This window comes from Cherax quadricarinatus, chromosome 6 (assembly GCF_038502225.1).
Source record: "Cherax quadricarinatus isolate ZL_2023a chromosome 6, ASM3850222v1, whole genome shotgun sequence".
Taxonomy (NCBI): domain Eukaryota; kingdom Metazoa; phylum Arthropoda; class Malacostraca; order Decapoda; family Parastacidae; genus Cherax; species Cherax quadricarinatus.
This window is the reverse complement of record NC_091297.1, coordinates 20857434-20871421: the sequence shown is the minus strand read 5'-3', so window position 1 is coordinate 20871421 and position 13988 is coordinate 20857434. Positions and strand designations below refer to the sequence as shown.

The window sequence follows — 13988 nt, the reverse complement described above, 5'->3', positions numbered from 1 at the left end:
CACACACACACACACACACACACACACACACACACACACACACACACTCCCTCACACACACACACACACACACACACACACACACACACACACACACACACACACACACACACACACACACACACACACACACACACACACACACACACATGCACACATGTGGTAATGCTTTATTTACAGCTAGCAAAGTCAGGGTATTTCTCCAGAATGGTCTGCAATATACCACTGTGGATAAAATACTTAGCCATTTCTTGAACACTTCTGAGTGAGTTGTTTCTAAATTCATTAATTTTATCACACTCCAGTACATAATGACGCAAGGTGTGACAATAATCCATCTGGCAAAGTTTACATTTCGTTTGGTCTACATCTGGTGGTGGTGATTTAACCTGCCAAAGATACTTGTAACCCAGCCGGAGCCGGGCAGTAGTGACATCCAAGAGTCTGCTTATTTTGTTGGATGCACCATAGACATGTGGCTCCTCCTGCATGATGGAATGATGATAGATGGACTGACTTGTGTCAATCTCCCTAAGTCTTAAGTCAATAAAGTTCATTTGAAGTTCTTTTCGTATTATTGTTCTCAAACTGCTAACTGACAACCCAAGATTGTAATCTACCCCCTCTTTGAAAGCATACAGCTTAGCCAATTTATCAGTTCTATCATGCATCTGAAGACCAATGTGAGATGGAATCCACAGCATGTGCACTCTGACTCCACTGTCCACAATCCTACCATACCTGTGTCTGGCTTCTGACACAAGTATGCCACAATTTATACTTAATGAGTTGAGAGCATTTATGGATGACAGAGAATCAGTTACAATTAAAGTGTCAACCTTAGATACATGGACACATTTGAGTGCAAGGAGTATGGCAAACAGTTCTGTTTGAAGGGTAGAGGCCCAGTTATTGATGCGTGCTCCAATTTCTTTAAGAGAGCCATCACTCTGTGTGACAACAGCAGCACTACCAGCTGCACCAGTGGACTGGTGAACAGAACCATCGACGTAAATAATTTGTGAAAGATTGTTCTGTGTGACTAAGTTATCAATACAGCTTAAGGCATCATGTTTGGCTTCAAGACGAAGCTTTGGTTGTGATTTAAGAAGAGTTTTGGGGGAAATGGAGGAATGGTAGTTTGGAATGGGGTAATATCCCATGGAGCAGGGAAATGTCTCGGTTGTCCAACTTGATATAGATCATGTAGCTGGTTCAGTGCTTCTTTTTGATAATAATAATAATAATAATAATAATAATAATAATAATAATAATAATAATAATAATAATAATAATAATAATAATTTTTTTATGAATGCTCACATGACACACGAGGGAAAAGTTCATTAAAATACTGTCCAGGACACGGCAGAAAAAGTTCCTTTCTCAGAGCAATCAATCTATGGAAATAGTATATCCATCATAACCGCAGAAACCAAAAATGTTTTAAAGATCAAAATAAACCCGATAAAAAGTGTGATCATCGCCTTTAAAGAGGATGACCGACTGATGACTTCACAAGACGTGCACTAATATGTATTAAGGAAGATATAGAGACTCAATAAACGTTGAAATGTGTGGATAGGCGAATGTAAATATTGGGTGAAAAAGATGAGAATTCAGAAGGAAGAGAACCCGAACAAAGGCAAATTGAAAGTGATGATACAAGACACTAGACACTATGAAACACCTTGGAAAGGAACATCACACGGATTCACACAAAATCCCCATTATTAAGCATTTTAGTAAACCTGTCCCCTGAAGTGAATATAACATCACCAGTGACATATACCAGGCTGGATGACATAAGGATGACCTTGGCAAATTTAACTAAAGACTCCTTTAAATCCCTTTACATATCTCCATATATATATATATATATATATATATATATATATATATATATATATATATATATATATATATATATATATATATATATATATATATATGGAGAAACTCTTAGGGGTAACACAGCGCCTGGAAAATTGTAGTAATTTATTTTGATTCGAGGAAGGGAAGGGTATTACCACCATAGGACCCCATCAATCAGAAGTAGCTGAGTAAAATTAAGAGACGACAGACACAGGGTAAACAATAAGGAGCATAAGAAACCATACAGAAGAAAATATTATTATAATCATAACCAAGTGCTAAACTCCTAAAAGTCATACAGCTCTGCACAGAGGGAAATAAAGTTTATCATTTATCATGAAGCATGATAAATGATGAACAGTCAAGAGTAATTAGGAAGATAATGACAGGCAAGGTATGCAGTAAGCAACAATAAGATAGTCTTAAGTTACCTGAATGTTACCTATCTCTGTACACACGCTCTATCATGCTGAAATAAAGTATTTTAATCTTTAATACTGACAGGGTTTAGGCATACAAAAAGTAGCAGAAAACTGCAGAAAGGAACATATAACTGACTGGGGCGAGGCATGCAGTAAGTAGCAGTTAGGAACATGATACTGACCGGAAGGCAGGAGGAGTCTAGGTTCAGCTGCCACACTCTAAGGAAAGTATCTTCGCTGGCCGTCAGTACTAGACCTGTGTCCTGAGCCACGTCCAGACCCGTGATGCTCTGCACATGTGCACACACCTGTACCACACGTAAGACACCTGCACTGCACGTTATATACACATCATGGACGTTATACACACTACCACCACATGTTATACACACCAACAACACATGTTATACACACCAACACATGTTATACACACCACCATATGTTATACACACCAACACATGTTATACACACCAACACATGTTATACACACCAACACATGTTATACACACCAACAACACATGTTATACACACCAACACATGTTATACACACCACCATATGTTATACACACCAACACTACATGTTATACACACCAACACTACATGTTATACACACCAACACTACATGTTATACACACCAACACATGTTATACACACCAACACATGTTATACACACCAACAACACATGTTATACACACCAACACATGTTATACACACCAACACTACATGTTATACACACCAACACTACATCCTGGGTGTTAGTGGACTGGTGTGGGTCACATCCTGGGTGTTAGTGGACTGGTGTGGGTCGCATCCTGGCTGTTAGTGGACTGGTGTGGGTCGCATCCTGGGACAAAACTGTCCTAATTTGCGGGAAATTCTCAGTATAACATGTTGCTTTCTATGTAGTAGTATATTAGGGGCTCTTGATTTGGGGAATTGGATCTGTGCTCCGGTTCCCCGAATTGGGCCTGAGTGCCTTCCACATCCCCCCCCCCCCCGTAGGCGCTGTATACTCCTCCGGGTTTGGCGCTTCCCCCTTGATTATAATAATAATAATAATAATATGTAGTAATATGTTAGTGATGTCAGCTATGGTTTGTATATCTTGTACTATGTATACATAGTGTATAGTGTATACTACAGTGGCTCCCTAGTATATTGATGATAAAGGCTAAAGTGTCATTTGAAAACAGGTGAATTTGTAAATGAAGTGATAAGCCTATAGAGGCAGGTGCCAGAAGTCGCCAGAAACTTACCACAGGTCAGCTGTTTTTAATAATCTTCCTGGCCTGCTAGTGTACTCGCATATAATCTAGTGATACCAGTGAATAGCAGAATACAGTGTTGTAGTAGCAACTAACCAGTATTATAATGGTACTTAGTGGAGTGGAGTGACTTTCATTAGTTTCTTTTTCTTGAAATACGAGACGTTACTGTGAATTTCATATAACCTGTAGTTACCAGCGGTCGCAATATACACAACGAGAAGCAATTATTACTACAGAAAAAGCGTCCTTCCTCCAAAATTTGCACCAGTCAACTATAGTGATAATATAGCATTTATTGTGGTGGAGACGGAAAAACAAAAATAGAAAAGCCAGATACAGCGATTGATAAACAAAGAGGTCGACTGTACGTCATTGTAGGAGCTGCCAGATATCACCGGCTCTTCAACACGCAAGTTATACTTTTGTATCAGTCAAATCACATATTACTCGGGTAGATAATTTCCAGTAGATCCTTCATGTGTTAGCTCAAATCACCGACCAGTATGTTTTAAATAAGTGACCCACTGATCAGAGCAGATCGACTGGTCCGAACCCTTGACTGGTCCGAACCCGGGACTGGTTTCAAACAGTTTCGTTGGACAATAAAGCAGACTGTAAACGGATGGGTTTGTAGGCGCCCTTATAAACACAAACATTAAAAATCAGGAACGTGACGGTAAGCTGTCCAATATACAAAAAGAGTTAGAAACAGAAATACAAATAGCTAGAGCTTCATTTAAGGTTATTAATATAATATTCAAGAGGTTGCTAGTAGACTTGCAGTAAATCAACCATTCAAATCATTATGAAGCTGTGTGTAGTCTGTGGTCAGTCAAACAAACGGGCTACCACATGGATAAATTGTCATTTTTGTGGAAATTGGTGTCACGCTCCTTGTGCAGATATCCCAGAACTAGCTACAAGCAGTATTAAAACAGAGAAGTGTTTTTGGGTATGCCCAAATGAGGAAAATCTGTGGACTAAAATCACAAGGGTATTAAAAGAGGATAACATCAAAGCTGCTTTCATAGAAAACCTGGAAGCTTTCTACAACAGATGGGAACATAAAAAGTCCGGGCTGAATGGTACTGCCCTTGATACTGGCCATGTAGTCACAAACTGTAAGGCTGGAGGTGATGTCCTGGTAGTCAGTAAATGTGGGGCTGATAGTGCTGTCCTGGGAGACAGTAATGGTGAAGCTGGAGGTGCTGTCCTGGGAGACAGAAATGGTGAAGTTGGAGATATTGTCCTGGGAGACAGTAATGGTGAAGCTGGAGATTTTGTCCAGGTAGTCGGGAATTATACGCAGGAAGGAATACATATAAATGACCTCATAGAGGACAGGAGCCATAGTAGGGAAACAAGTGTAGTCAAAGATAAGATAAAACCAATATTGCAAACCAGAAATACCGCAGGAAATAGCAAACAAGAGGACTCCAATAGCAATAGTGAGGATAAATTACCAAAAACAACTGGTGGGAGCTCCATTGTTGGTGCTAAGGAGGATAGGAATAAGACAGGGAAACATGCACCAACAGGGAATACAGTCACAGAAACCCAAGGCAAACGGAAACCAAGCCTGTGCACATACTATGCACTTGGTATCTGCTGGCATGGGAAATCTGGAAAAACAGATGGGACATGCAACTATGACCACCCTAGAAAATGTCATGCCCATATGACAACAGGAAAATGCAAACTCCCTTCCTGTAAGCTTTTTCACCCTGAAATGTGTACCTCTTCAGTACAGGAAAGACTGTGCTATAACTTAAATTGCCAGGCATACCATCTAAAGGGGACAAAAAGATACAAAACATCCAGGCCATGGGAAAACCTGGGTAGCCACAGCCACTCAAGAGGGAGAGGTTTTTTAGTGCCAGGAAGGAAAAAAAACTGGCAGGAAATGGCAGAAATCGTACACCAAATCCAGTCATTCCTGGAGTGGAACCACAGTCGATGGCCTCCACTCCAAACCAACAGATACAGATACTAATGCCGGAAAAAAAATCCCCCCCCAGTACCAACAATACCACCAGTCCGATAACATTCTTCTTTGCAAATATACAGGGTCTAAAGCCAGCAATAAACAACAAAATACCTTTCATCCGTGGACTGCTTGCAGAGGCAAAGGCAATGTTCGCGGCTTTCACTGAGACCCACATAAAGGATCACTTGGACAACGAAATATGGATCCCAGGTTACAACCTATACAGATGTGACAGAGTGAACAGGCAAAAGGGGGGGGTTGGCCTGTACATTGCAGAGTCACTTGTTTGCACAGAACTGCTTAATGCCTCAAATGACGTAGTGGAAGTTTTAGCAGTAAAGGTCGAGAACCAAAACCTAGTCATTGTGGTAGTCTACAAGCCTCCGGATGCAACATCCCAGCAATTCCAGGAACAGCTGTTAAAAATTGACCACTGTCTGGAAAATCTTCCAGCTCCTGCACCCAACATCTTGCTCCTGGGGGATTTCAACTTAAGGCACCTAAAATGGAGGAATATAGCAAATAATATTGTTGCAGTAATAACACCAGGAGGCAGCTCTGATGAAAACTCACACTCACACGAGCTTTTAAATCTCTGCACAAAATTCAATTTAAACCAGCAAATAATAGAGCCTACTAGACTGGAGAATACACTAGACCTCATCTTCACTAACAATGATGATCTGATAAGAAATGTCACCATATCAAAAACAATATACTCAGATCACAACATAATTGAGGTTCAGACATGTATGCGTGGAGCCCCAGACCGACAAAATGAGACTAGTCACGAGGGAGCATTCACCAAATTCAACTTCAATAACAAAAACATAAAGTGGGACCAAGTAAACCAAGTCCTAACCGATATAAGCTGGGAAGATATACTAAGCAACACAGACCCAAACTTATGCCTAGAACAGATTAACTCGGTGGCACTCGATGTATGCACAAGGCTTATTCCTCTAAGAAAAAGGAGGAGTAGATGTAAAATAGAAAGAGACAGGCGCTCCCTTTACAGGCGACGGAAAAGAATAACAGAGCGGCTAAAAGAGGTCAATATATCAGAAATGCGCAGGGAGACACTGGTCAGAGAAATAGCAAGCATCGAACTTAAGCTAAAAGAATCCTTTAGGAGTCAGGAATCGCGGGAAGAACTAAAAGCCATAAATGAAATCGAAAGAAACCCAAAGTATTTCTTCTCCTATGCCAAATCAAAATCGAGAACAACGTCCAGTATTGGGCCCCTACTTAAACAAGATGGGTCCTACACAGATGACAGCAAGGAAATGAGTGAGCTACTCAAGTCCCAATATGACTCAGTTTTTAGCAAGCCGCTAACCAGACTGAGAGTCGAAGATCAAAATGAATTTTTTATGAGAGAGCCACAAAATTTGATTAACACAAGCCTATCCGATGTTATCCTGACGCCAAATGACTTCGAACAGGCGATAAATGACATGCCCATGCACTCTGCCCCAGGGCCAGACTCATGGAACTCTGTGTTCATCAAGAACTGCAAGAAGCCCCTATCACGAGCCTTTTCCATCCTATGGAGAGGGAGCATGGACACGGGGGTCGTCCCTCAGTTTCTAAAAACAACAGACATAGCCCCACTCCACAAAGGGGGCAGTAAAGCAACAGCAAAGAACTACAGACCAATAGCACTAACATCCCATATCATAAAAATCTTTGAAAGGGTCCTAAGAAGCAAGATCACCACCCATCTAGAAACCCATCAGTTACACAACCCAGGGCAACATGGGTTTAGAACAGGTCGCTCCTGTCTGTCTCAACTACTGGATCACTACGACAAGGTCCTAAATGCACTAGAAGACAAAAAGAATGCAGATGTAATATATACAGACTTTGCAAAAGCCTTCGACAAGTGTGACCATGGCGTAATAGCGCACAAAATGCGCGCTAAAGGAATAACAGGAAAAGTTGGTCGATGGATCTATAATTTCCTCACTAACAGAACACAGAGAGTAGTCGTCAACAGAGTAAAGTCCGAGGCAGCTACGGTGAAAAGCTCTGTTCCACAAGGCACAGTACTAGCTCCCATCTTGTTCCTCATCCTCATATCCGACATAGACAAGGATGTCAGCCACAGCACCGTGTCTTCCTTTGCAGATGACACCCGAATCTGCATGACAGTGTCTTCCATTGCAGACACTGCAAGGCTCCAGGCGGACATCAACCAAATCTTTCAGTGGGCTGCAGAAAACAATATGAAGTTCAACGATGAGAAATTTCAATTACTCAGATATGGTAAACATGAGGAAATTAAATCTTCATCAGAGTACAAAACAAATTCTGGCCACAAAATAGAGCGAAACACCAACGTCAAAGACCTGGGAGTGATTATGTCGGAGGATCTCACCTTCAAGGACCATAACATTGTATCAATCGCATCTGCTAGAAAAATGACAGGATGGATAATGAGAACCTTCAAAACTAGGGAGGCCAAGCCCATGATGACACTCTTCAGGTCACTTGTTCTATCTAGGCTGGAATATTGCTGCACTCTAACAGCACCTTTCAAGGCAGGTGAAATTGCCGACCTAGAAAATGTACAGAGAACTTTCACGGCGCGCATAACGGAGATAAAACACCTCAATTACTGGGAGCGCTTGAGGTTTCTAAACCTGTATTCCCTGGAACGCAGGAGGGAGAGATACATGATTATATACACCTGGAAAATCCTAGAGGGACTAGTACCGAACTTGCACACGAAAATCACTCACTACGAAAGCAAAAGACTTGGCAGACGATGCACCATCCCCCCAATGAAAAGCAGGGGTGTCACTAGCACGTTAAGAGACCATACAATAAGTGTCAGGGGACCGAGACTGTTCAACTGCCTCCCAGCACACATAAGGGGGATTACCAACAGACCCCTGGCAGTCTTCAAGCTGGCACTGGACAAGCACCTAAAGTCAGTTCCTGATCAGCCGGGCTGTGGCTCGTACGTTGGTTTGCGTGCAGCCAGCAGCAACAGCCTGGTTGATCAGGCGCTGATCCACCAGGAGGCCTGGTCACAGACCGGGCCGCGGGGGCGTTGACCCCCGAAACTCTCTCCAGGTAAACTCCAGGTAAACTCCAGGTTATACACACCAACACATGTTATACACACCAACACATGTTATACACACCAACAACACATGTTATACACACCAACACTACATGTTATACACACCAACACTACATGTTATACGCACCAACACTACCTGTTATATGCACGTTCACACACATGTACCATGCGTGAGACACCTGCACTACACGTTATATATACATGTTATACAAATGTTGTGGAAAATTTTGAATTTTCCGTGTGAATAATGACTCTTTTGTAAGGGGAGGGGGAAAGGGCTGGTGACGTATTGCGACGTTGCCAGATCTCCACCCTAAACCTTGATTATACGGTTAATTAGACGTAAGACATATGTAAGCTAGTGCCTAGTCTAAGAATATAGTTAGACAGTTAAGTTATGCTAGGAATATAAGTGTAAGGAGCTAAATATCGACAGTGTTGTGCTCTGTAGGCCTACAAAGTTGACGCCATCTGTGCCATGCTCCGTAGAGGCATGACACAGATGGTGCCATGCTAAGCAAGATCTTGATAGTACAAAATTGTCACTGCTTCCAAGAATGTGCTCAGTTCTTCCCGTAATTCCAGAACACATGACTATCCTTCACTATTTATTTTGCATGCACTGAGGTAGAGGAGGCTCGGCTTAGGGAATTTAGGGATACCTGTCTCAAATCGCACTGTGACTAAAATATTTGTAGTTTTCTGTCCTTTTTTCTTTCAGTTTTTATTTTCTTTCACTCAACTCGAGACCCCATCATCCTAGTGCACTGAGGAATAAAACATCACAATAACACAGCTGGAACAATACTCAAATAACCCGCACTTACAAAGACTGAAACTTATTATGTTATAGTCCAATTTATCCCATTAAAATATCGCACTGTAGAAAGAAAGAAAGTCAGAATATATACAGGAGGGAGGTGGAGGGAAGTGATAAAATGGGAGGATGTAGTAAGATTAGATTTTCTTAGTATTTTTAGCCGAAGGGTTAGCCACCCAGGATAACCCAAGTAGAGCAGTGTGTTATCGAGGGACTGTCTGCCTTATTTACACTGGGGTCCTCAATCTTTTCCCCCAGGATGCGACCCACATCAGTCGACTAACACCTAGGTACCTACTTGCTAGGTGAATAGGACACCAGGTATAAGGAAAAGCGTCGAAATGTTTTCACCCCGCCCGGAATCAAACCCGGACCCTCAGCATGTGAAGCGAGAGCTTTGCCAGCCAGGCCACGGGATGTGACACTAGTAAGGATGTGAAACTAATGAGGAGAATACACATAAGCGAGGACCAAGAAAGACTACAACCAAACCTGGACAGGCCGTAGGTCTGGTCCGATAAGTGACTACTGGAATTTAACGCTAGTAAGTGCAAGATTTTTAAGATTTTGAAAGAGCAGAGAAGACCACAGATGGAATACAGACTCTTAGGGCAAAGACTTGAAACCTCACTCAGGGAGAAGGATCTCGGGGTGAGTATTGCACCAAGCATATCTCCTGTGGGGCACATCATCTAAATAAATGCTGCAGCAAATTTAAGACCAGCTCTTAGAAATCTAAGCAAGGTGTCATTCGCGAACTGTTGTTAGTTAGTTTAATATGTTTATTATGCACCCCATACCCATCCTGTGGGCGGTAGTCAAAAGATTACAGAGGTACATAATGGGTCCAGGGACTGGGCCTCAAAGTTTTGATAGCTGAGCAAGTTACAGAGGTAATGAATTCACAATTTACAAAGGTAATGAACTCCAGGTAGGTCTAGTCACAATCATGACAAGTTACAAAGGTATTTACAGATTACAGAGGTACACAATGGGTCCAGGGACCGGGCTCCAAAGTTTTGATGGCTGAACTAGGTACAAGGTAATGAACTCACAAGTTACAAAGGTAATGAACTCACAAGTTACAAAGGTAATGAATACTGTAAGAACTGTATATGGTATATGTCAGTCCCATATGGACTGCAGCACCAGTATGGAATCCACACTTCGTCAAGAATGTCAAGAAATTAGAGAAAGCGTAGAGGTTTGCAACAAGACTAGTCCCGGAGCTAAGGGGGTATTTCCTATGAGGAGAGGTTAAGAAAACTCAACCTAATGATAAAATAGGATAGAAGGACGAGGGGCGATGTGATAACAATGTACAAAATACTGGAGAGGCACATTTTGTTCACAGACAGGAAACAAGGACGCGAGAGAACTGCTGGAAGTTCAAAACACAGATGAGTCACGGGAGTCATTTGTGTTTCTTTCTCATCAGTTGCTCTGCAGTTGTATTCCTGGCTCACCTCTTCTGTGTTGCATGTGTGTGTTTCTTATCGGCCTTTTATCCCCCTGTGTGCCATACAGTACTTCTCTTATTTCTTCATTTTCCCAACTCTTACATTAATCTGGTAACTTCTCCAGGAAGGATTTGCTTGTGTGTGCTTCTCTTAGAAAATGTAAAAAATCACTAGTTCTAGATAGAGACGCGCAGAGTTCAAGATGTATGTTATTATTATGATAATAGTATACATTACCGACAAGTTGATAAAATATGTAACAGTTAGGTATCTTTATTCCTAAAGTGTAGACGAAACGTTCAGGAATAAAGTTACCTAACTTCTGCGCATGTGTCTTATTTATCATGTATGTTCTGGCTGACCAACAAATACATACCCTTCCAGAAAAAAAAATGAGTCAGCATGACATGAGTAGAGAAGTATTCTCCCAGACAGTGATGAGAGAGGTGTTGGCTCGATGATGTCCGGCCAGAAAAAGAGAATAAAGCAGTGACTGCAGTATGAGGTCAGATACTCCCTTGACTTGTCTTGTGTCCCAGAAGGTATAGAAGTGAATGAACAATTTAACAGCAATTTACCTATAAACGTAGCTAAATCTATGAAAATAATGCTGTAAAACATTAACTTTTTTGTTTTAGTTATTGACGAAATTATTTTCTGAAGGCGCTACACTGCACTAGAATATTATAACCACCCTCCGGTATTCCTCTTTACATTTATTAAGGTAGAGGAGGGGTGACCTATGGAATACTGGGATACGTTTCCCGGGTCGTGGAGCGACCATAATACATATACTTGAATTTACAGACTAAGAGCAGTTACTTAACATTAACTAATTTCGAAGCCCAACCTTATTTAAGATATGTCACGACCCACTAAGCTGCTACCTGCGTCAGTAGCCTAATACAATTACCAATTGAGTGACAGATGAAGATGGGCAACAGGTGTAATGAAACTGACCCATACTTCTCTACCTTATCATGGTTCTGGACGACCCGAAACTAATTTTATGTCCACCTTGCGGGTTACTTGCGAGGTGGTCAGTAAAGTGTTGGAAGTGAGTGAGCAGACAATCAAGAGAGAGGCCTAGTCTGCCACTAACTTACGGGGACCAAGCATCCCACAGACACCCACATGAACAAATATATATATAACAGGTCAACTCACCTCAGCGACTATCTTTCCATTTTGAAGGTTGAAGATCCTGAGATGACCAGAGAGGTAGCCGGCCAGCACCTGGCCCTCCCAGGCGGCCAGGCACGTCACTGCACACCTGAACAACAACAGCAGAAACTCACACTAATTATCTAAGCTCACTCTGCACTTACTGTTGTGTCTCACACGTCTGACCTCATATAAAATATAGATCCTGTAGTATTAATTAAACTGAAACACATTTCTAATGCTGATTTTACGTATTTTAGTATTTAAACACCTATACCAAGAGTATACCTGGAGGGTGTTTTGGGGGACAAAGCCCCCGCGGCTCTTCCAATGACCAGGCCTCGCGGTGGATCAGAGCTTGATCAACCAGACTGTTACTGCTGGCCGCACGGAAACTGATGTAAGAACCACAGCCCGGCTGGTCAACTACTGACTTTAGGTGACTCTCCAGCACCTTGAAGACAGCCAGGGGCCTAATGGTAATCCCTCTTATGTATGCTGGGAGGCAGCTGAACAGTCTTGGTCCCCTGACAATAGTAGTAGGGAAGGTGGCTCAGCGGTCTCTCAAAGGATGCCGCCTTTTCGCACCAAGATGTGAAATTTCGCACCTATATGATAATGACCCTTCCGGTCCCACGCCACGCCGACCCTCGCCCGCGCGCCCTCACCTTCTACAACACCTGCCGCGTCCGTCGGATCGGCCCCGCTCCCCGAATTTTTTTTCGATTTTTTTTTAATTTCATTTTCTTGTGCTCCCCAGCTCCTTGGATCAAGATTTACCCTCCATCTCCCCCACACCTCCCGCCACCACTTCCATCTCCCATACCCTCTATGCCCAAATACAGCGCTGTATAGCCCTTGTGGGTTAGCGCTTCTTTTTTATTATAATAATAATAATAATATGCCCAAATATTCCTGCTCCACTTCCTTAGATCAAGATCTCCCTCTCCATCCCCCCAAAAATATTTGAGATTTTTTCCATTTTCATGTATTCTCCATCTCCTTGGATCAAGATTTATCCTCCCCATCCCCCCAAATATTTTCGATTTTTTTTTCCATTTTCTTGTATTCTCCATCTCCTCGGATCAAGGTTTACCCTCCATCTCCCTCCCAACACCTCCCACCATCCACTCCTATCTCCCCAATATTCATGTTCCACTTCCTCGGATCAAGACCTCCTTCTCCCTCCCCCCTCCCCCCACCCTCTAAACCGAATATTCCTGATCCATTTCCTCGGAAAAAGATTTACCCTCCACTTCCTAGGATCAAGAACACTACCATCACCCTCTAAATCCACTATTCCTGCTCTATCTCCTCAGATCAAGATTTACCCTTCACTTCCTTGGATCAAATTTTTGGGTCCTCCCTATGCAGTTCTATACAAGTAACTTCCTCTTGAACGAACTAACATGTATGACGTCACCCCACCTGTGTTTACTCAGCGGTCAATGACGTCACATGTATGACGTCACCCCACCTGTGTTTACTCAGCGGTCAATGACGTCACATGTATGACGTCACCCCACCTGTGTTTACTCAGCGGTCAATGACGTCACATGATAACCACCCATGACCTCACACAGTAACTTCCTCTTAACTTAAAATGACTTAAATGAAGTAAATATAGGATAACACTAATACACAATATTTTCCTTCATTTATTTTCCATTTTATGTAATACATTTTCTTCATTACATAAATTCTCAATAATACACATTTTCATATACAACAAATTTCTGGTGATACCCACAACTTCCCACAACAATCTACAATTTTTTACATAATACAACAAAAGATTCACTTATCATGAATTAAGATTTCAGTTCTATAACCTCCACTCTCTACACCATACAACTCTCCTCAAAAGCCATAAATGAAATCGAAAGAAACCCAAAGTATTT

The 13988-nt window shown here is 42.0% G+C and overlaps 1 protein-coding gene across 2 annotated transcripts in view; it reads right to left on the bottom strand.

The window, feature by feature from the left end:
• The window catches only part of LOC128692564 (WD repeat-containing protein 54-like), a 66252-nt gene that overhangs the window by 1823 nt on the left and 50441 nt on the right, over positions 1 to 13988 (bottom strand). Inside the window, exons 6-7 of one of the 2 annotated variants that reach the window (XM_070080881.1) lie at positions 12091 to 12196; positions 2480 to 2605 (exon numbers count right to left, since the gene is read on the bottom strand). In XM_070080881.1, coding sequence (XP_069936982.1) covers positions 2480 to 2605; positions 12091 to 12196 — 232 coding nt within the window. The remainder of the gene's footprint in view (positions 1 to 2479; positions 2606 to 12090; positions 12197 to 13988) is intronic. The other variant, XM_070080884.1, reaches the window with a different exon arrangement.